The 22,164-nt window shown below is 44.0% G+C and overlaps 1 protein-coding gene across 4 annotated transcripts in view; it reads left to right on the top strand.

Annotated features, from left to right (window-relative positions):
- PLEKHG1 (pleckstrin homology and RhoGEF domain containing G1) overlaps positions 1–22,164 on the top strand; it is a 339,483-nt gene that overhangs the window by 294,717 nt on the left and 22,602 nt on the right. For all 4 annotated transcript variants that reach the window (XM_077283054.1, XM_077283052.1, XM_077283055.1 and 1 more), the window contains one exon: positions 21,355–21,447. In XM_077283054.1, the coding sequence (XP_077139169.1) occupies positions 21,355–21,447 (93 nt within the window). The remainder of the gene's footprint in view (positions 1–21,354; positions 21,448–22,164) is intronic.

The raw sequence follows: 22,164 nt of genomic DNA, 5'->3' as shown, positions 1-22,164 counted from the left end.
TCCAGACTTTTATTAGCGACGCAGTGCGACGCATTGCCACACGTCGCAACTGTCGTGCGACGGTTGCGTTGTGTTGCGTCGGACCGTCGCCACCAAAAAACGTTGCTTGTAACGTTTTTTGGTGCGTCGTCTGCAGCATTTCCGACCGCGCATGCGCAGCTGGAACTCCGCCCCCGCCTCCCCGCACCTCACAATGGGGCAGCGGATGCGTTGGAAAACTGCCTCCGCTGCCCCCGTTGTGCGGCGCATTCACAGCTAGCGTCGGTGCGCCGCAATGTCGCATAGCGACGTGCAGTGCACGACGCTAGTGTGAAAGTAGCCTTAGGGTGTCTAAAAGCATATTGGCTAGATGGATTAGGGAGGATATTTCTTTAGCAAATACATCAAGTGGCAGGCCAGCACCAGAAGAGTTGAGGGCGCATTCCACTCGATCCATGGCAGTCTAGTGGGCAGAGAGGTCGGAAGTCTCCATTGACCAGATATGTAAGGCGGCTACTTGGTCTTCTCCATCCACTTTTTACAATCATTATAGGTTAGACTTGGGTGCCTCCTCAGACCTCTCCTTCGGTATAAGGGTGCTGCAGGCTGTGATCCCTCCCTAAGTAGTTATTACTTCTCTGTAATTCTCTCGTTGGTGCGGTCATGGGCGACCGAATAAAGTCTTAGTTACTTACTGTTAACGGTATTTTTCGGAGCCTATGACAGCACCCTTACATTCCCTCCTTTTTCACGTTGGGTGTGCACTTCTTCCTCTTATAAGGTTCACTTGTGTGAAATAGTTAGTCATTTGAGTATTGTACATATTATTTACCATTAACCATGGTGGTCCTCTCGAGCACTGTAATCCAACTGATGAGTGGGGTAGGTGCCGCCCTTTTTGTATTTGTAGGCTTCCTGTTCCTGAAGACCGGATCTCAGCTCTCGTTGGTGCTGTCATGGGCTCTGAAAAATACAGTTAACAGTAATTAACGAAGACTTTCAGCCAAATCCTGATCCTTTCAGGATCCAGATTTTTGTACATTCACTTTAATAGTGTCAGGAAGTAACCTGTAGTAACTGGATTCTACCGGACACCATTAAAGTGAATGGGCAAAAACTGGATCCTGAAAGGATCAGGATTTGGCTGAAAAACCTGATTTTGCCTGATTTAAAAAAAACCAAAAAAAAAAACCCACAAGTGTGAAACCAGCGACACTGGATGAGTGAGACAGCGTGCTCCAAGTGTTAGTGTGGGTGCACACAGTGTGGCTGCAGGCTTGCTCTGATGCCTGCTACCTGTCTGCTCTTGGCTTCCCTTTGAACACCTTCAGTAAAGAGGAGGGGTGAATGAGCAGACAGCATGTCTCGATATCACTAGGCCTCTAATCACTGAAGCAATGTTTAGGTCACCTATTGTAATCTCTTGATGACTTTGAAAAGCTGAAGGTGTTTAAAAAAAAAAAAAAAAAAAAACGCTGAAATGACTGAACCTATGTGCAGCAAGTGCAGACGTTCATGTTTTTAGTGTTTTAATTAGCGCTTTTTAAAGCATTTTACAGAGTATATCTGCCTTAAGTAGATGTTGTGTGCACAGACTCAGTGTGTGACGTCAGTAGGCTACTTTCACACTAGTGTCGGGCTCGGCCCGTCGCTGTGCGTCGGGCCGACGTTCCCGACGCTAGCGTTGTCTCCACCGCACAACGGGGGCAGCGGATGCATTTTTCCAGCGCATCCGCTGCCCCATTGTGAGGTGCGGGGAGGTGGGGGCGGAGTTCCGGCCGCGCATGCGCGGTCGGAAAAGATGTTTACGACGGAGCAAAAAACGTTGCAAGCAACGTTTTTTGCTCCCGACAGTCCGCCACTGCACGACGCATCCGTCGCACGACGAGTGCGACGTGTGGCAATCCGTCACAATGCGTCGCTTAATGTTAATCAATGGTGAAAAAACGCATCCTGCAAACACTTTTGCAGGATGCGTTTTTTCGGCAAAACGACGCATTGTGACGGAATGCAGTCAACGCTAGTGTGAAAGTAGCCTAAGTGGCGCAACCATGAAAAAAGCCTAGGGCAGCATGAAGGCCAAATACGGCCCTGCTTGTAATGAGACAAAGTTCAGTTCTCCTGTTCTGTCTGTTACTTGTCTCACACTGGTGATATCCTCTTTCATTTATAACAAGCTCTGGAGGCAGATTCTCATGCAGATCAGTATCAGGCCCATAGATCTTAACATCTCATTTACATATAAGAAAAATATGGATTTCTCTGAAATAAGACATTGAATCGGAGATATGGTATTTTTTTAATTTTATTTATTTTACTCATTATATAGAGCCATTAGTTCCACAGCACTTTACAAACACTATTGGCATTGTCCCCATCGGGGCTCACAATCTAGAATCCCTATCAGAATGTCTTTGGAATTCAGCCTCTTATGATCTACATGCCCATATAGATGGCTTAGGAGGGATGATCCTACTGACAGATAAACTCTTTAATACTTCAAAGTGAATATATGGTCATATCCAAAATTATTCCCTATCTACAGAATGGGGGACAACTTCCTGATTGCTTGGGATCTGACTTCTGGGACCTCCATCAATACCGAGAAGGTGGTTCTCTTGAATGGAGCTGAGGGGCACATGTTTGACCTCCACTTTATTCCTTGTCTATGGGACAGCTGGAAAAAGTGAGCTCTGTATTCAGCTATTTCTAGCAGTCCATTGACAATAAACGGAGCATAGGTCAAGCATGCACACCTCTGTTCCATTCAAGACAGGGTTCTAGAGCCCCATTCTCTAGCTTTCCTACCTGATCTCAGGATAGCTGCGCGTTCCAGCGATCAGCAAGTTATCTTCTACTTGCAGTAAGAGGAATAAGTTGTGATCTGGGGATTAACTCTTTAGTGACACCTCTAGATTCTGTGGGGTTTTTTTTAGTGATTGTTTGAAACCAATGCAATCAAAGCGGCAGCAGCTCTACCATAACTCCCACCTCTGAAGTATGAGAACGAGGGCCACCTTTTGCATCAGGCAGTGACTTCTTTTTTTTTTTTTTTACCACTAATCCACACCTCCAACTCAGCCCAGTGGGTTTTGTATTGCCAGACAAACATTTTTCCCCTGATAAAAACCCTTTAGTGTTCCCATAGAGATTCATACCCTTTTATGGCCTTCATACAGTATGATGTTCAAAAGCTGCCACTCACACACACTGCCTTCTTTTACAGTATGATGCCTCCAAAGTGATTCAACAATACAGTATGATGACCACAGAACATGATGCCCCCTTATTGTTTTCCCCATACACAATGATACCTCCACATTAATTCCTGACAGTATGTTGTCCCCGCAGTCCTCCAACTAAGTGTAATACCACAGTCTCATTTCCATGCAGTATTATGCCCACACATAGTATGATGTCTGCATAGCCTCCCACATACAGTATGATGTCCCCAAAGTGCCTCCCATCACCACAGCATGGTGTCCCTCCATCTCACCAGCAAGTATAAAAAATAAAAAAACCCTTCTACGGCCTTGGGGATGGATGTATTGACTCATCTTTACGACCATCTTGATATGTGCAGCAAATATTGTTGTGACTAAGGCCTAGCAATGCCAGACTGCAGGAATACACACATTAATGGACCCAGTTGTTAATTTGTCATGAATTTCTTGGACGAATAGCGGAGGGACACCGCAATGTAAAGAAAAAACTGCACTAGAATTCTTATTAAATGAAGAATGCAATTCATTAAGTGGAGCAACGACCGTTTCTCTTTAACAAGTGTTCTCTGGGAATACAGTAGTAATGCATTCTACTAAGATATGTGGACATCAGAAAGAAAGAACAGATGAAGTTAGAAGCATTTTATCAAAGATATTAGCAAATCAAATCAGTATTACCAGGGAGCAGAATTGTTCATGTTAAGCCTCTTTCACACTTCCATCGCCAGGCGGCCATCACAATGCATTGTTGTGACATATCGACGGATGTCACGAAAATAATGAAAAACGGATCCAACACATCCATTTTTTTTTACGGATCCGTCGAATGAGTAAGTGCATGAAATTGGAGGTATACAATTCTAGAGAGAGATAGACTTTTTCCCTGACTTGAAAATGCTTCCGGGCATGCTCAGTGAAAAAACGGGATACGCCGCTGGATTCCTGTGTGTGACGGTCAGCGACGGATCCTGCATCCGTAGGCTTCCATTATAGCCGATGACAGACAGGGCAGAACCTGTTGCTGAGCAATTTTCAGACATGCAGAAAAAACGTTCCTCTGAACGTTTTCTCCTCACGACGGACCGCTATTTTCTGATGGATTCAGTGCACGACGGATGAAACGGCCACCCGTCACAATCCGTCGCTAATACAAGTCTATGGGAAAAAACAGGATCCAGCAGAAAAATTTGCAGGATCCTGTTTTTTCAAAACTCGACGGACTTCGACGGGAGGAAAAAGACGGAAGTCTGAAAGAGGCCTTACCAGAGTGTGCGCAAAATATGCTGGTTATTCTCTTTTTTGGAGGTACCAACTGTGATGGGGATCTGGTACCATACAGCATCTGATTGGGGAATGGAGCCTTGTGCTCAGACCTGGGGAACATGGGGTGAACATATTTATTCTATTTAGCCATTTTGTAGTCACTGATCCACAGAATGTAATGGGAGAATCAATTCCCTTATTTTTATCTTCAGTTCACCTAAACTGATTCACAAGCTTGGTGAATGGATTCACTAATGCATGTCAAAGGGCAGTGAATCTGAAATGCAAAAAAAGGAAAAAAAAACTCACTGCACACTAGGAGCCTGAACTTTGTTATTTTTTCAGACAAGTAATAGTATAGCTTGAAAGATTGTGAACCCTTCAGCATTTTCCCATTGTTCTGCATTAATTTGACCTAAAACTACATGAGATTTTCACACACATTCTAAAAGTACCAAAGGAAACAAATGAGTCAAAAATATTACTGCCATTTTTGTTGTTGACGAGAATGATCCAATATCACGTGTGTGAGTGGTAAAAGCTTGTGAACCTTTGCTTCCAGTAGGTGATGACACCATTGTGCAGCAGAAGCTGCATCTAAACGTTTTCTGTATACCGTATGTTCACTAATCCTGAACATCGACTTGGAGGAATTTTATCCCCTTCTCCATACAAAACAGCTTCAACTTGTATTTTGGTGGGTTTTCTCCTTTGGACTGCTTGCTTCAGGTCCTTCCAAAACCTTTCTATAGGATTAAGATCAGGATTTTTACTTGGCTATTCCAAAACCTTTACTTTCTTTAACCATTTTTTTTTTTTAAAACCAGTTATGTGCTTTGGGTTTTTGAGGTATGACACGTTATGAGATCATGCTCATGGAAAGATACCTTGACTAGTGATGAGCGAGCATACTCTGTAATGATCCGTACTTGCCCGAGCATCGTTGCACTCGTGGTGGTCGGCGAGCGCCAAGTATTTCCGGGATTATATGGCGGGAGCTCGGGTCCCCGCCCTGCATGTGTGGCGCTTAGAGCGCCAATCAACATGCAGGATTGTCTGCCACGCACTGTAATGCCGCAGCCATGTTGGTTGTGGGATTAGTGATTGGCTGGCCACACAGCGTCATCAGGTCTATATCAGACCTGGTGCTGCCCTGCTCGGCATAGTCAGCTCCGAAATCACCAGTGTAGGGAGAGTTGCTGCAGCGATAGGGACAGAATAGATGGTATATACAGTTAGTTTGGGTATACCATAATTAAATACACAAATCCAGCTAAACCAACAGTCCTTCTAAGAACTAATTATGGGGTATATAGATTGCAGTGCTAGGTAGGCAGGGAGTGTATGTGGGTATATAGATATGAGTAGCAGGCATCGTATGTGGCATACTTCATTGCATACATCAAGAGGGTCCATTCCATTACTGTCTGCTGCTGCCTATTACAAATATTGGAATTAAATATTGGAATTAAATAAACAGGATTAGGATGCAAAAAAATGATTCCCGACCAATGATACCTGGGGCTGTGTGTATGTATGTATGTATGTATGTATGTATGTATATATATATATATATATATATATATATATATATATATATATATATATATATATATATATATATATATATATATATATATATATATATATATACAGGTCCTTCTCAAAAAATTAGCATATAGTGTTAAATTTCATTATTTACCATAATGTAATGATTACAATTAAACTTTCATATACTATAGATTCATTATCCACCAACTGAAATTTGTCAGGTCTTTTATTGTTTTAATACTGATGATTTTGGCATACAACTCCTGATAACCCAAAAAACCTGTCTCAATAAATTAGCATATTTCACCCGACCAATCAAATAAAAGTGTTTTTTAATACCAAACAAAAAAACCATCAAATAATAATGTTCAGTTATGCACTCAATACTTGGTCGGGAATCCTTTGGCAGAAATGACTGCTTCAATGCGGCGTGGCATGGAGGCAATCAGCCTGTGACACTGCTGAGATGTTATGGAGGCCCAGGATGCTTCAATAGCGGCCTTAAGCTCATCCAGAGTGTTGGGTCTTGCGTCTCTCAACTTTCTCTTCACAATATCCCACAGATTCTCTATGGGGTTCAGGTCAGGAGAGTTGGCAGGCCAATTGAGCACAGTAATACCATGGTCAGTAAACCATTTACCAGTGGTTTTGGCACTGTGAGCAGGTGCCAGGTCGTGCTGAAAAATGAAATCTTCATCTCCATAAAGCATTTCAGCCGATGGAAGCATGAAGTGCTCCAAAATCTCCTGATAGCTAGCTGCATTGACCCTGCCCTTGATGAAACACAGTGGACCAACACCAGCAGCTGACATGGCACCCCACACCATCACTGACTGTGGGTACTTGACACTGGACTTCAGGCATTTTGGCATTTCCTTCTCCCCAGTCTTCCTCCAGACTCTGGCACCTTGATTTCCGAATGACATGCAAAATTTGCTTTCATCAGAAAAAAGTACTTGGGACCACTTAGCAACAGTCCAGTGCTGCTTCTCTGTAGCCCAGGTCAGGCGCTTCTGCCGCTGTTTATGGTTCAAAAGTGGCTTTACCTGGGGAATGCGGCACCTGTAGCCCATTTCCTGCACACGCCTGTGCACGGTGGCTCTGGATGTTTCCACACCAGACTCAGTCCACTGCTTCCTCAGGTTCCGGTCACCTCTTCTCGTTGTACAGCGTTTTCTGCCACATTGTTTCCTTCCAACAGACTTACCATTGAGGTGCCTTGATACAGCAATCTGGGAACAGCTTATTTGTTGAGAAATTTCTTTCTGAGTCTTACCCTCTTGCTTGAGGGTGTCAATGATGGCCTTCTTGACATCTGTCAGGTCGCTAGTCTTACCCATGATGGGGGTTTTGAGTAATGAACCAGGCAGGGAGTTTTTAAAAGCCTCAGGTATCTTTTGCATGTGTTTAGAGTTAATTAGTTGATTCAGAAGATTAGGGTAATAGGTCATTTAGAGAACCTTTTCTTGATATGCTAATTTATTGAGACAGGTTTTTTGGGTTATCAGGAGTTATATGCCAAAATCATCAGTATTAAAACAATAAAAGACCTGACAAATTTCAGTTGGTGGATAATGAATCTATAGTATATGAAAGTTTAATTGTAATCATTACATTATGGTAAATAATGAAATTTAACACTATATGCTAATTTTTTGAGAAGGACCTGTATACATAGCCCCAGGTATCATTGGCCAGGAATAATTTTTTTGCATCTTAATCCTGTTTATTTAATTCCAAAGCACTCCAGAGCCCACGTTTTTTTTTTTTTCTCCATTTGCTTGTTGGGACTGCAGAATACAGCCGGATTCATTTCATAGTACAGCGTCAAAATCCAGCTATTTAAATATGTTTGCCCATCCCAGCCATCACATCTGATTGTGCCATTTCAGGCCTCCATAGAATTGTTTTTGTTGTGTCTTAGCCTACTTATTGACACAATTTTGCTGGACAAAAAAAAAATAAAAATACAGGCCAGATATTTGAAAGTGGGCTATCTTCGTCAGATGCCTCTTCTCTCTGTGGGCTACAAATTGTGGCATTTCGGGCCTCCATTCAACTGTTTTTGCTGTGTGTTACCCTAGTTCTTGATACAGGAAAGAAATATATCTTGGTACCGTGTTAGCCAGTAGATAGAAAAATATTTAGAATTGAGAGTCCTCAGAGGTATCAACCACTGAGGACTCTCAACCCTAGGTCTTGACACTATTTTCCTGTAAGAAAATAAAAATACAGGCCACATACAGCTCTGGCAAAAGATACAAGATCACTAGACCGTTTTATAAAAATCAGCTTCTCTACATGTCTGACAGCCATTCAATACCAGTGTCAGTTGAATTCCAACCAGAGAACATCTCATTCTTCTTAATGTGCTTCTGATTAGGTGATCACCTGAACCAAATCTTATTTAACCCCTTCCCGACATGTGACGGAATAGTACGTCACATGTCGGGACCCCCGCTTTGATGTGCGCTCCGGCGGTGAGCGCACATCAAAGTCGCGACATGTCAGCTGTTTTTTACAGCTGACATGTGCGCGCAATAGCGGCGGGTGAAATCGCGATCACCCGCCGCTATTAACTAGTTAAATGCCGCTGTCAAACGCAGACAGCGGCATTTAACTACCGCATCCGGCCGTGCGGCCGGATATAAGCGCATCGCCGACCCCCGTCACATGATCGGGGGTCGGCGATGCTCCTCCATTGTAACCATAGAGGTCCTTGAGACCTCTATGGTTACTGATCGCCGGTGGCTGTGAGCGCCCCCCTGTGGTCGGCGCTCACAGCACACCTGCATTTTAGCTACATAACAGCGATCTGATGATCGCTGTTATGTAGCAGAGCCGATCGGGCTGTGCCTGCTTCTAGCCTCCCATGGAGGCTATAGAAGCATGGCAAAAGTAAAAAAAAAAAAGTTTTTAAAAATGTGAAAAAAATAAAAAAATATAAAAGTTTGGGGCGAAAGGGGGGTGATTTAATCAAAATAAATCAATAAAAAAAAAACCCAACCTACACATATTTGGTATCGCCGCGTTCAGAATCGCCCGATCTATCAATAAAAAAAAAGCATTAACCTGATCGCTAAATGGCGTAATGAGAAAAAAATTCGAAACGCCAGATTTACGTTTTTTTGGTCGCCACGACATTGCATTAAAATGCAATAACGGGCGATCAAAAGAACGTATCTGCACCAAAATGCTATCCTTAAAAATGCCAGCTCGGCACGCAAAAAATAAGCCCTCACCTGACCCCAGATCACGAAAAATGGAGACGCTACGAGTATCGGAAAATGGCGCAATTTTGTTTTGTTTTTTGCAACGTTTGGAATTTTTTTTCACCACTTAGGTGAAAAATAACCTAGTCATGTTAGGTGTCTATGAACTCATAGTGACCTGGAGAATCATAATGGCAGGTCAGTTTTAGCATTTAGTGAACCTAGCAAAATAGGCAAGCAAAAAACAAGTGTGGGATTGCACTTTTTTTGCAATTTCACTGCACTTGGAATTTTTTTCCCGTTTTCTAGTACACGACATGCTAAAACCAATGATGTCGTTCAAAAGTACAACTCGTCCCGCAAAAAATAAGCCCTCACATGGCCAAATTGACGGAAAAATAAAAAAGTTATGGCTCTGGGAAGGAGGGGAGCGAAAAACGAAAACGGAAAAACGGAAAAAGCTCCGGGGGTGAAGGGGTTAAAGAATGAAAGTATAAAAAACACTGCTGTGGTGTTCACAATCCTCTTGCAATAGGACAAGCTGTATGGCAAAACAAGTGCTAGTAATATCCCAAAAGTAATGAAAAAATAACTTTTAACCATGCCCAAGAAGTTGAAAAGAAAAATCTTGAGTGAGGAAAGGAAGGGCTCAATTCTGGCTTTACTAGCAGAGGGACACAGTGAGCGTTATGTTGCCTCCATCCTTAAAATTTGTAAGACTGCAGTTCATTACAACAAGGTCAAGCAGCAGACATTGAGGACAACGAAGCTACAGACCAGTAGAGGGTGAAAACAACTCTCCACTAACCCGGGATGACAATCATCTTATTCAAATGTCATTAAGCAACCGCAGGATGACATCAAATGACCTACAGAAGGAATGGCAAATGGCAGCTGCGGTGAAGTGCATGGCAAGAATATTTCATACCAGGCTCCTAGAGGCAGGACTCAAGTCATGTAAAGCAAGTCATGTAGAGCCTTGTCACATGCCTTAGGATAAAAGCCATGTGACAAGGCTCGTTAAAGGGTCGATATTGACGGTTAGGATTGCTACTTCCAATAGGTGGCACTAGAGTTCTAGTACTCTTCCTCTCTGAAGAGACAATTTGCATATTTCCCAAAGGAGCATTGCGGCTTTAAGTCTCCTCATCTCGACATGCTTAACATATCACTCTCCGCAAGGAGAAATGATACTTCTTGGATCCCGGTCAGACGCCTCTCACTCAGCCAAACCAGATCTCTACTTTGCACTGATGTTTCGGGTACTGCCCCTCAGTGTCTGCAATTTGAGATTCTGGTTTGGCTTTTATCCTAAGTCATGTGACAAGGCTCGTTAAAGGGTCGACATTGACTGTTAGGATTGCTACTTCCAACAGGTGGCACTAGATTTCTAGTTCTCTTCCTCTCGGTAGAGACAATTTGCATCAATGAGAAGCAAAGGAGAGCCAGGCTGAAGTTTGCCAAAGACCATAAGGATTGGATCATAGAGGACTGGAGTAAGGTAATCTTCTCTAATGAGTCTAAGTTTCAGCTTTGCCCAACACCTGGTTGTCTAATGGTTAGATGGAGACCTGAAGAGGCGTACAAGCCACAGTGTCTTGCACCCACTGTGAAATTTGGTGGAGGATCGGTGATGATCTGGGGATGCTTCAGCAAGGTTGGTATTGGGCAGGTTGTTCTTGGCGAAGGACGAATGAATCAAGCAAGCCGCATACAAGGTTCTCCTGGAAAAACATTTGATACCTCTGCTCAGGCAAAGTTCCCCAACTTTTCCAGCAGGACAATGCGCCATGCCACACAGCTAGGTCAATCAAGGTGTGGATGAAGGACAACCATATCAAATCTCTGTCATGGCCAGCCTAATCTCCAGACCTGAACCTCATTGAAAACCTCCAGAATGTACCGTATATACTTGAGTATAAGCTGACCCGAGTATAAGCCGACCCCCCAAATTTTGCCACAAAAAAATGGAAAAACTTAATGACTCGAGTATAAGCCTATGGTGGAAAATGCAGCAGCTACTGGTAAATTTCAAAAATAAAAATAGATACCAATAGAAGTAAAATTAATTGAGACATCAGTAGGTTAAGTGTTTTTGATTATCCATATTGAATCAGAAGCCCCATATAATGCTCCATACAGATCATGATGGCCCCATAAGATGCTCCATACAAAATACGTCCCATATAATGCTCCATACAGTTTATGAAGGGGCCCCATAATATGCTCCATATTAAAATATGCCCCATATAATGCTGCACAAATGTTGATTATGACCCCATAAGATGCTCCATACAGACATTTGCCCCCATACAATGCTGCACAAATGCTGATTATGGCCCCATAAGATGCTCCATAGACACATTTGCCCTGTATAATGCTCCACATATGTGGATTATGGCCCCATAAGATGCTCCATAGAGATATTTGCCCCATATAATGCTGCACATGGCCCCATACAGATATTTGCCCCATATAATGCTGCACATAGCCCCATAAGATGCTCCATACAGATATTTGCCCTATATAATGCTGCACATGGCCCCATACAGATATTTGTCCCATATAATGCTGCACATGGCCCCATAAGATGCTCCATACAGATAATTGCCCCATATAATGCTGCACATGGCCCCATAAGTGCTCCATACAGATAATTGCCCCATATAATGCTGCACATGGCCCCATAAGATGCTCCATACAGATAATTGCCCCATATAATGCTGCACATAGCCCCATAAGATGCTCCATACAGATATTTGCCCCATATAATGCTGCACATGGCCCCATACAGATATTTGCCCCATAAAATGCTGCACATAGCCCCATAAGATGCTCCATACAGATATTTGCCCTATATAATGCTGCACATGGCCCCATACAGATATTTGTCCCATATAATGCTGCACATGGCCCCATAAGAGGCTCCAGATAATTGCCCCATATAATGCTGCACATGGCCCCATAAGATGTTCCATACCGACCTTTGCCCCATATGCTGTTGCTGCGATTAAAACAATAAAAAATCACATACTCACCTCTCGTCGCTCAGGCCCCCGGCACTTGCTATATTCACCTGTTCGGCGCTCGACCACCGCTGTGTCTTCCCGCCCTCCGCACTGACGTTCAGGCAGAGGGCAGTGCACACTAACGCATCATCGCACCCTCTGACCTGAGCGTCACTGCAGAGGATGCGGAAGCAGCGGCGCCGAAGGTGGAACAGTGAGCAGGTGAATATCACGCAGTGCGTTATACTCACCTGCTCCTGGCGCGGTCCCTGCACGTCTGTTCCTCGGCACGAGCAGCTTGTTCCTTTAGTGAGCGGTCACATGGTACCGCTCATTACAGTAATGAATATGCGGCTCCACCCCTATGGGAGTGGAGCCGAGTCCATATTCTTTACTTTAATGAGCGGTACCATGTGACCGCTCACTACAGGAAGCTGCTGGCGCTGGGGAAAAGACAGGCAGGGACCGCGACAGGAGCAGGTGAGTATTATTACACAGCTCCACTCCCCCCCTCCCCTGACGACCTCTGGGTATGACTTGAGTATAAGTCGAGAGGGTTATTTTTAGCCCCAAAAAGTGGGCTGAAAATGTCAGCTTATACGGTATACGAGTATATACGGTAATCAAGAAGATGGATTGTACCAGGAGTGGCATAAGGTCACCCAAAAGCAGTGTGAAAGACTAGTGGAAAGCATGCCAAGACGCATGAAAGCTGTGATTTTAAATCATGGTTATTCCACAAAATATTGATTTCTGAACTCTTAGCAGGGTTGGACCGGCCCACCAGAGAATCCTCCGGTGAGCTCTGGTTTCTCCTTCAGGAGAGTTCATAGTGCAAAACTTGCAGTTGCTATGGGGCTCTTCAGGGGGGTGAAAGGTGGGCCCTCAGAATCAAATCCTCCGGTGGGCCCAATGTTCTTCAGTCTGACACTGAACATTAGTATTGTTGTTTCTAAATGATTATGAACTTGTTTTTTTTTTTGTATTTAAGGTCTGCAAGAAGTGATGAAGCAAGTATGCTCGTTACTCGAGTTTCTCCGAGCATGCTTGGGTGGTCTGTGAGTATTTCAGCATGCTCGGAGATTTTGTCAACTCAGCCGCATGATTTTCAGCTGCTAGACAGCTTGAATACATGTGGGGATTGCCTGTTTGTTAGGCAATCCCCACATATATTCAAGCTGTCTAGCAGCCGCAAATCATGCAGCTGCGTAGACATAAATTAAATCCCAGAGCATGCTGAAATACTCGGAGACCACCCAAGCATGCTCGGAGAAACTCGAGTAATGAGCATAATACTCGCTCATCACTATCTGCAAGCAATGTATTTTTTTGACCATTTTCATTTTCAGAAAATAAATACAAAATGTATTGCTTGGAACTCCGGAGACATGTTGTCAGTAGTTTATAGAATAAAAGAACAATTTACATTTTACGCAAAAATATACCTATAAAGAGAAAAATCGGACAAACTACAAATCTACAGATTGTGGCATTTCAGGCCTCCATTCAACTGTTTTTGCTGTGTGTTACCCTGCTGTGTGTTACCCTAGTGACACTATTTTGCTGTAAAAAAGTAAAAATACAGGCCACATATTTTACAGTGGCATTTGAGGCCTCCATTCAACGTTTTTTCCGGTGTCTTAGCCTAGTTATTGACACCAGTTTGCTGAAAAAAAAAAAATTTCAGCTACAGGCCTGATATTTTAAACTGTGGTTTTCCAGCGCACTGATCACATATAAGTTTGCTCCAAATTCAGCCATTTGTAGTGAATGTGGACGTGTAGTGAACGTGGAAAATTTAAAATGGGCAAGGTGCGTGGCAAGGGATGGGGAAGTGGACTTAATGGTGATCGTGCATGCAGAGGCCGAGGCCGTGGGCAAGATGAAATTGTGCTACAACAAACACCCACATCTTCTTGCTCGACCTTCCTGTCCGAATTACTAGGGGACCGCAGAACACCATTACTGAACCCAGAGCATTGTCAAAAGGTTGTTGGTTGGATAGCGGATAATGCTTCCAATCACTTTGCTACCACTACCACCACCGTCTTCCACATGGTCAAGTCTGAGTAGCCGTGAGTCTGGAAAACATATTCCTCACCTTGATCATCTTTCCTCCCACCATACCAAGTGCCCGGAGACAGCTTATCCTACACTTGGACACTCCGAAGAGCTGTTCACTTTTCCATTTATAGATTCGGGCCTCTCGGTCCACTTGAAGCGGGGCAAAATGAAATCGCATGTAGCGATGCCCAAATATTTGAGCATCCATGGTCACATGAAGGACCAGGGAGTGGAAGTGGAAGACGCGGTGGTGGATGTTATAGTAAGTGACCCAAATCTGGCAGGACATGCAGAGTGAGGACAGCAGCACACAGGGGGAGTTAGGCATAGCACCTCAACAGGCAGGAAGAAGCAGTGTGTTGGTCGCAGACAGAAGGCGGGCAACCGTTCCCTGTAACACCAACACGACAGAAGTTGCCAGTCCAACTGGCCACTTGCACCACCTGCCATGCCCGCATCACCCCAGGGTCCAGGAACACTGTCTGCGTGTGACACCACTGCTTCTTCTGCTATTGTGCATGGAAGACAATCCAGTGTCCATGGTGACTTCGAACATGCCTCCTGCCCTGCACCTGTCGTTGCACACACTCATCTAGCACCATCATCAGGCACGCCCTTGTCCCAGCACAGTATTCAGTTGAACATACACCAGTCCTTGGAAGATGAGCATAAATGCATAGCCAACGCCTCACAGGCAACAGTACTAAATTCACAGATTTCTCATCTGCTTGCTCTCAAAATGTTGCCTTTTAGGCTCATGGAGACGGAAGCTTTCTGCAACCTGATGGCACTGTCTGTCCCAAGGTACTCGGTCCACAGCTGCCTCTATTTCTCCCGGTGTGCTGTCCTGGCATTACACAAGCGCGTGTCCCACATTAGCCGTGCCCTCAACAATGCTGTTACTGGGAAAGTCCACCTAACCACGGACATGTGGACATGTTCTTGTGGGCAGGGACTGTACTTCTCGCTGGCGGCACACTGGGTTAACATAGTGGAAGGTGAGACCCAGTCGGAGCTTGGGATGGAACATGTCCTCCCTACTCCTTGGATTGTGGGCCCTACATAAATCAGGGTTGCCCCCACAGTCTACAGCTCCTGCACCACCTCCTCTTCAGCCTCTATCTCCAAAATGACCACATCAGTCAAAAGTTGGAAGCACTGCCTCAGCCAAGCGGTAACAGGCTGTGCTGAAGCTAATATGCTTAGGTGACAAACCGCACAATGCTGAAGAGTTGTGGACAGCTCTGAAAGAGCAGGCAGATTTGTGGCTGACACCGCTGAACCTACAGCCAGGCATGGTCTTGTGTGACAATGACCGGATCCTGGTGGTGGCTGAGGCGAGTTCACACACACATACCATGCCCATGTGCTTAACCTCATTGTTCAACTGTTTCTCAAAAGCTACCTGGAGCTGCTGGATCTGCTTGTGAAAGTACGCCACCTGTGTGCCCATTTTAGAAAGTCGGCTACAGCTTCAGCCACCTTTGGTGTGCTTCAGCAGCATTTGCAGGTTCCGGCTCACCGACTAGTGTGTGATGTTCCCACACGTTGGAACTCTACACTGCATATGTTGGAAAAAATTTGTGAGCAGAAGAGGGCAGTTGTTGACTACCAGCATCAACAAGGATGTCGTTATTCAGTTCAGACTCCACACATAAGATCTCAGGAGTGGACATGGATGTCAGACATGTATACCATCCTACAAAACTTTGGAGTCCACCAAGATGGTGAGCGACGTTGATGCCATAATTAGCGTCACCATCCCGCTTCTCTGTGAGCAGAGAGCTTTTCAGAATACGATGAAAGATGCATTGCAGGCGGAGCATGAGATGGAACAAGGAACCATACAGGGTGATCAAACACAGCCCAGCCTCCCAACATGGATAGGTTGACAATGAGGAAGAGAAGGAGGAAGAACAGGTGCTACTTTCATGCTCTATAGATGGTACTATAAGCACAACTGTCATACCGTTTGTTCAGCGTGGATGGCCTGAGGACAGGAAGGAGAGCATGGTCAATTGTTCTCTTGGTGAGGACACTTGCCTGTTAGCAGTCTGTCATGCATGGCTGCCTTTCCTGTGTCCCTCGTATTCTCCAAATTTTGGGTGAGTCATTACTGGTTGGTGACACTTCTAGATCCACGCTACAAGGAGAACTTTCAACCTCTTCTTCCAGAGGCAGACAGGTGTACTAAAATGGTGCAGTGCCAGAAGGCCATTGTTGCAGAATTATTTTAAAACAAAATACCATCTGAAAAAGCTGGCAGGAGAGTTCAGTTCATTGGACTGGAAAACCAAGTAGTACAGGTGAGAGAGACACAACTCCGATCCAGCAGAGGCAGGGGAACAATGGCAAAGGCCTGGGAGAGTTTTCTCAGACCCTCCCATCGCACTGGCCCTGAGGCGTGGGGTACTTCACAAGTAGTGCAATGTTTGGGAAGATGCTGAGGGACAACCTTGCTGACCATATAACATCCTCTGTGATTCTTCTGTGCCTTTTAATTATTGGGTGTACAAGCTGGACATTTTGTTTGAACTGGCTCTCTACGCCTTGGAGGTCCTGGCCTGCCCTGTCACTAGCATTTTGTCAGAGTGGGTTTTTAGTGCCGCTGGTGGAATTATAACTGATAAGCCCATCCGCCTGTCAACTGAAAATGCTGAATCTTATAAAAATGAACAAGAGCTGGATTGGGCCTCACTTCCCTACACCACCAAATGATAACAGCGAAACATAACCTCAAATCCTGTTTCATTTTTTGGGAGATCTATTCCCACGCACCTCTTCACAACCACATTGGTATACGCTTCCAGATTTTGCCTATTTGCTGTTATCCTCCTCATTCTACTCATCCTCATCAGCCCCCACCACTAAATTACCGTGGTGACCGTGGTCTGTGATGCAACAGCCAAGTTATTTTTTTCAAGGGTGTTTATGATGCATTTAATGCATAGGCAAACAGTATGGGAGGACCAAATGAATAATGGGAACTTTGGTTTCATTTGGACATCCAGGACGTCTGTCCAAAGGCTTATTGTGGCGTGTGTAACTTAGGTGCAGGGCAGGCCTTGGATTCAATGCATAGGCAAACAGTATGGGAGGACCAAATGAATAATGTGAACTTGGTTTTCCTGTGGCCATGCAGTACATGGGTTCAAAGGCTTACTGGAGTGCATGTATCTCTGGGGCAGGGCAGGCATTGCATAGGCAAACAGTATGGGAAGACCAAATGAATATGAACTTAGTTTTCTTGTGGCTAACCAGTAGGTGGGTTCAAAAGCTTATTGGGGTGCATGTAGCTTTGGGACAGGGCAGCCTTGCATTTAATGCATAAGCAAACAGCATTGGAGTACCAAATGAATACTGTTAACTTTGGTTGCATGTGGTCATCCATGACGTCTGTTCAGTGGCTTGTTGGGGGGCGTCCAAATTTTGGGCAGCCCTGCCACTAACTGCATATGCAAGAACAGTATAAGGGACTCACTGTTTAATAATGGGAACAACAAAGCATAGCCAGCTGATGACTCTCTAAGGCTACGTTCATACTTGCATTGTCGCCGCAGCGCACAACGCAAACAAAAACGCGGCAAAACGCACGCTAAAACGCTGCGTTTTGCGCCGCATGCGTCCTTTTTGGCCGAAAGTTGGACGCAAAAAAAATGCAACTTGAAGCGTTTCTTGCGTCCAACGCTTGCGGCCATGCGGCGCAAAACGCAGCACAACGCATGTCCATGCGCCCCCATGTTAAATATAGGGGCGCATGACGCATGCGGCGACGCTGCGGCGCCCGACGCTGCGGCGCTGACCGCAAATGTGAACGTAGCCTAAGAATAGTGAGGGCTGACTGCTGGCCCTATAAAAATAGACTTTGTGACTTTCATAGTCCCTCCTTGATAAATGAAACAGGATGTGTCTGATGATATGGTTTGAAGGACAAGACGAGCACTCTCGCTAATGGTGGTGCAGACTGTACATGGAGGGATGCTCCAGACTGTAGTTATATCACAACAGTCGCACTCAAAAAATTCTCAAAGATTTGTTTAGACTGAAAAAAACGTAGTTTTCTTTATTACAAACACCAAAATAAAGTATCACCGCAGTGTTTCAAGGTAGGTAACGTTTCGACCCGCAGGGTCTTTTTCAAACCTTTAGGCTGTAGGAGCAGAGTGGAGGGCAAAGGTCCCTGGATAGGTGCAGGGGTCCCGTTTGGGGCTAAGGCAGCGGAGGTACTGGTGTCTGCGGTGGTGGTGTGTCTGATGATATGTCACACACCAGATGGCTAAATAAGGTTGTAAAATGTTGAAATTACATTTCCTAGTGAATGCATTTGTCTTCGTTGAAAGCAATGCTAAAGTTGAAAAACGCATCAAAAACGCTACTTGTGAACATAGCCCAAGTGGTGTAGGAGCATTTTTGTTTTGGGTTATTTATTTTGCCTTACAAACAAATCATTACCCTGGAAAGGATGTTCCTTAACCCCTTAATGACAGCCAATATGTCTTTTAACTGACCTGAGATATAAGAGAATAGCCTCCCCATACAGGTGACAATCCAGCAGCTGTCGGCTGTCCACTATAGCTGACAACTTGCTGCATCAGCCACGATCAGCGTTTGCACCGTCCAACTCTGTTTAACCCCTTAGATGCTGCTGTCAATGGTGACTACATCATATAAATGTTTAACAGAGTGTGGGGGCTTCCTATTTAACCAAATTGGTGCCCTCAGATCTTGATTTTGTGGTCCTGATGTTTGCCATGGCAATTCATGATGAAATAGCGGCGTTAGAGTCTGATGGCTGTAGTAATCTGTTAAGAAGTTAGAGACATTTAGGTGGTAAAAATACACATTTTCTTTTCTGCATGCCACTTTGCATTAATTCCTGTAAAGCACCTGAAGAGTTAATAAACTACCTGACTGCAGTTTTCAATATGTCTAGAAGTGTTGTTTTTAAAATGGTATCATGTTTGAGGGTTTCCCAATATATGGGACCCCTAAAGTCACTTCAAACATGGATAAGTCCCTAAAAAAATACATTTTGTAAATTTCCTTGAAAAAATGAAAATTTGCTGCTACATTTTTAATCCTCCTAAAATGCTAACAAAATAAAATAACATTTTACAAATGGTGCTGATGTAAAGCTGACATGCGGGAAATGTTATTTATTAATGGTTTGCTGTGGTATGGCCATCTGGATTAAAGGGATAATCATTCCAAATTTGAAAATTGCTAATTTTTTAACATTTTTCTAAATTTTTTGATATTTTTTATAAATAAAACACAAAACATATTGACCTAAATTTACCATTATCCTAAAGTATAATGTGTCACGAAAAAACAGTCTCAAAATCACTGGGATTTATTGAAGCATTGCAGAGTTATTACCACATAAAGTGACATTGGTCAGATTTCAAAAATTTGGCTCCGTCACTAAGGGGTTAACATATCTCCCAGGAAAATCCATTTTGGTTTTGTTTTTTGTGTGTTTTATTGTTCAAAGCTGTGACCTGGGAGTCAGAAATGCTTCCAGGGGCATTCCCCATGATGTTACCATGTAATTTAAGCACTGTTACACTGATTTCAGATGTTTTTAAACCCTAAAAGGACCCGGTGGTGGTGATGGGGGTCACGGCAAAAATGCTGTTTTCCCATAGACTTACATTGGGTTCGTCCAATTTGCTCGACCCGAGCATTAGTGCTTTTCAGCTAAAAAGGCCCAAACTATGAAGCTGCCGTCACCAAGTGTCACAGATCGTATGAGGTTTATATGGTGCAATGCAGTGTTTTTCTTTCTGCAAATATAACTCTTCTCATTTAAACCAACAAGCTTTAATTTGGTCTCATCCATGCACACAACATTGTTCTAACAGTCTTCTTACTTGTTCAGGTGATCTACAGCAAATTGCAGACAAGCAGCAATGTTCTTTTTGGAGAGGTGTCTTTCTCCTTGCAATCCTGCCATGCACACTTGTTGTTCAGTGTTCTCCTGATGGTGGACTCACTCATGAACATTAGTATTCATTAATGTGAAAGACTATTGCACATGTTGTTTTTGGAGTGATTTCTGTTGTTAGACCACTCAACGGGAAGGTATTATTGGTTTCAACTTCCTCCACTTGTACACATTCTGTGTGACTGTGGATTGGTGGAGAACAAATTTATTAGGGATAATATTGTAACCCTTTCCACCTGAAGAGAATCGGCAACTTTTTTATTGCGAGGTCATCAAAACTGCTTTGTTGGTGCCATGATAAACTTCTCCAAATGTGTTATGAAGGTCAGACACGTGATTGAAATACTTTTTCCACTTTCAGACATGTGATATTGGATCATTTTCATGATTTAAAAAAAAATATTCCTAATTTTTTTTTAATTAATTTTTGTCTCGGATATTTTCATCAAGTTTTTGGACTTGTGATTAGATTTGATGTAGTTTTAGGTTAAAGTTTTCTAAAAAAAATATGGAAAATTCTGAAGGTTTTAAAACCTTTCAAACACCACTGTAAATCCTCTGTATATTTTATAGCTCCGATATCATAGGAGAATATAGCTGCTTCTAGTACAGGAAAACATAGCTGTTTCTAAAGTGCTCTTCTGCTAAAAGAGGACACAGCTGCTTGGAACCATCTTGCATTGTTTCTTATATAATTTCATTCCATGTAAAATAACATAGCAGTACAGATCTACCGTGTGTTTACATGCTGCACACTTTCAATATCCCCTACACAGTTTGGTACATTTAATTTCATAAGCAGGAATCCTCACACAGCTGTTCAGATGGTTAGTGAGTGTAGTTTCCCTTTCTTCAAGGGCCAGAGCAATATTAGAATTTGGCTAAATATATATAAAAGACAACCAAATATATAATGCTTTTCAAACATTCTGAGTAAATAATTATTATATATCATATAATATTTATCTACTCAATGTTTGAAAAGGATCATATATGGTTGTTTTTTACTCCTCTTGCAGTTTCACAAGATGTGATATGTCCTTTTTAAGCTTCCATCTTGTTTGCATATAGCTTTACAACACTAAAAATCTGCTGTTCATTCTTAGATCATCCAGGATTTTCTTACACTGCAGAAGGAGAAAGAAAAACATCAAATGTAAAAGAAGAGCTTGTCTCTAGCAGAGTCCGGAGGAAGTCTGGTAAGTGCTAAGCATCTATATATATATGAGGCATCGTGATTACTCGCTAATCCCGCCCCCTGCACAGTAGCTCCGCCCCCCACCACATCACCACACATAATCCCGCCCCCACCCCATTACCACACACAATCCCGCCCCCCACCAGACACAATCCCGCCCCCACATTACCACACATAATCCCGCCACCAGCACACACAATCCCACCCCCCACCACACATAATCCTGCCCCCCACCCCATTACCACACATAATCCCGCCCCACCACATCACCGCACACAATCCCGCCCCCCACCACCACACAATCCTGCCCCCACTACATCACCACACACAATCCCACCCCCACCCCATTACCACACACAATCCCGCCCCCATTACCACACACAATAACCACATCACCACACATAATCCCGCCCCCCACCACATTACCACAGATAATCCCACCCCTACCACATAACCACACATAATCCCGCCCCCCACATTACCACAGATAATCCCACCCCTACCACATAACCACACATAATCCCGCCCCCCACATTACCACAGATAATCCCGCCCCATCACACTGCTACACATAATCCCGCCCCCCACATTACCACATAATCCCGCACCCCCACCACATCACCACACATAATCCTGCCCCCCACCCCATTACCACACACAATCCCGCCCCCCACCACACATAATCCCGCCCCCACCACCACCACACACAATCCCGCCC

The sequence above is a fragment of the Ranitomeya variabilis genome, chromosome 2 (assembly GCF_051348905.1).
Source record: "Ranitomeya variabilis isolate aRanVar5 chromosome 2, aRanVar5.hap1, whole genome shotgun sequence".
Classification (NCBI taxonomy): Eukaryota; Metazoa; Chordata; class Amphibia; order Anura; family Dendrobatidae; genus Ranitomeya; species Ranitomeya variabilis.
This window is presented reverse-complemented; position numbering and strand designations above follow the sequence as displayed.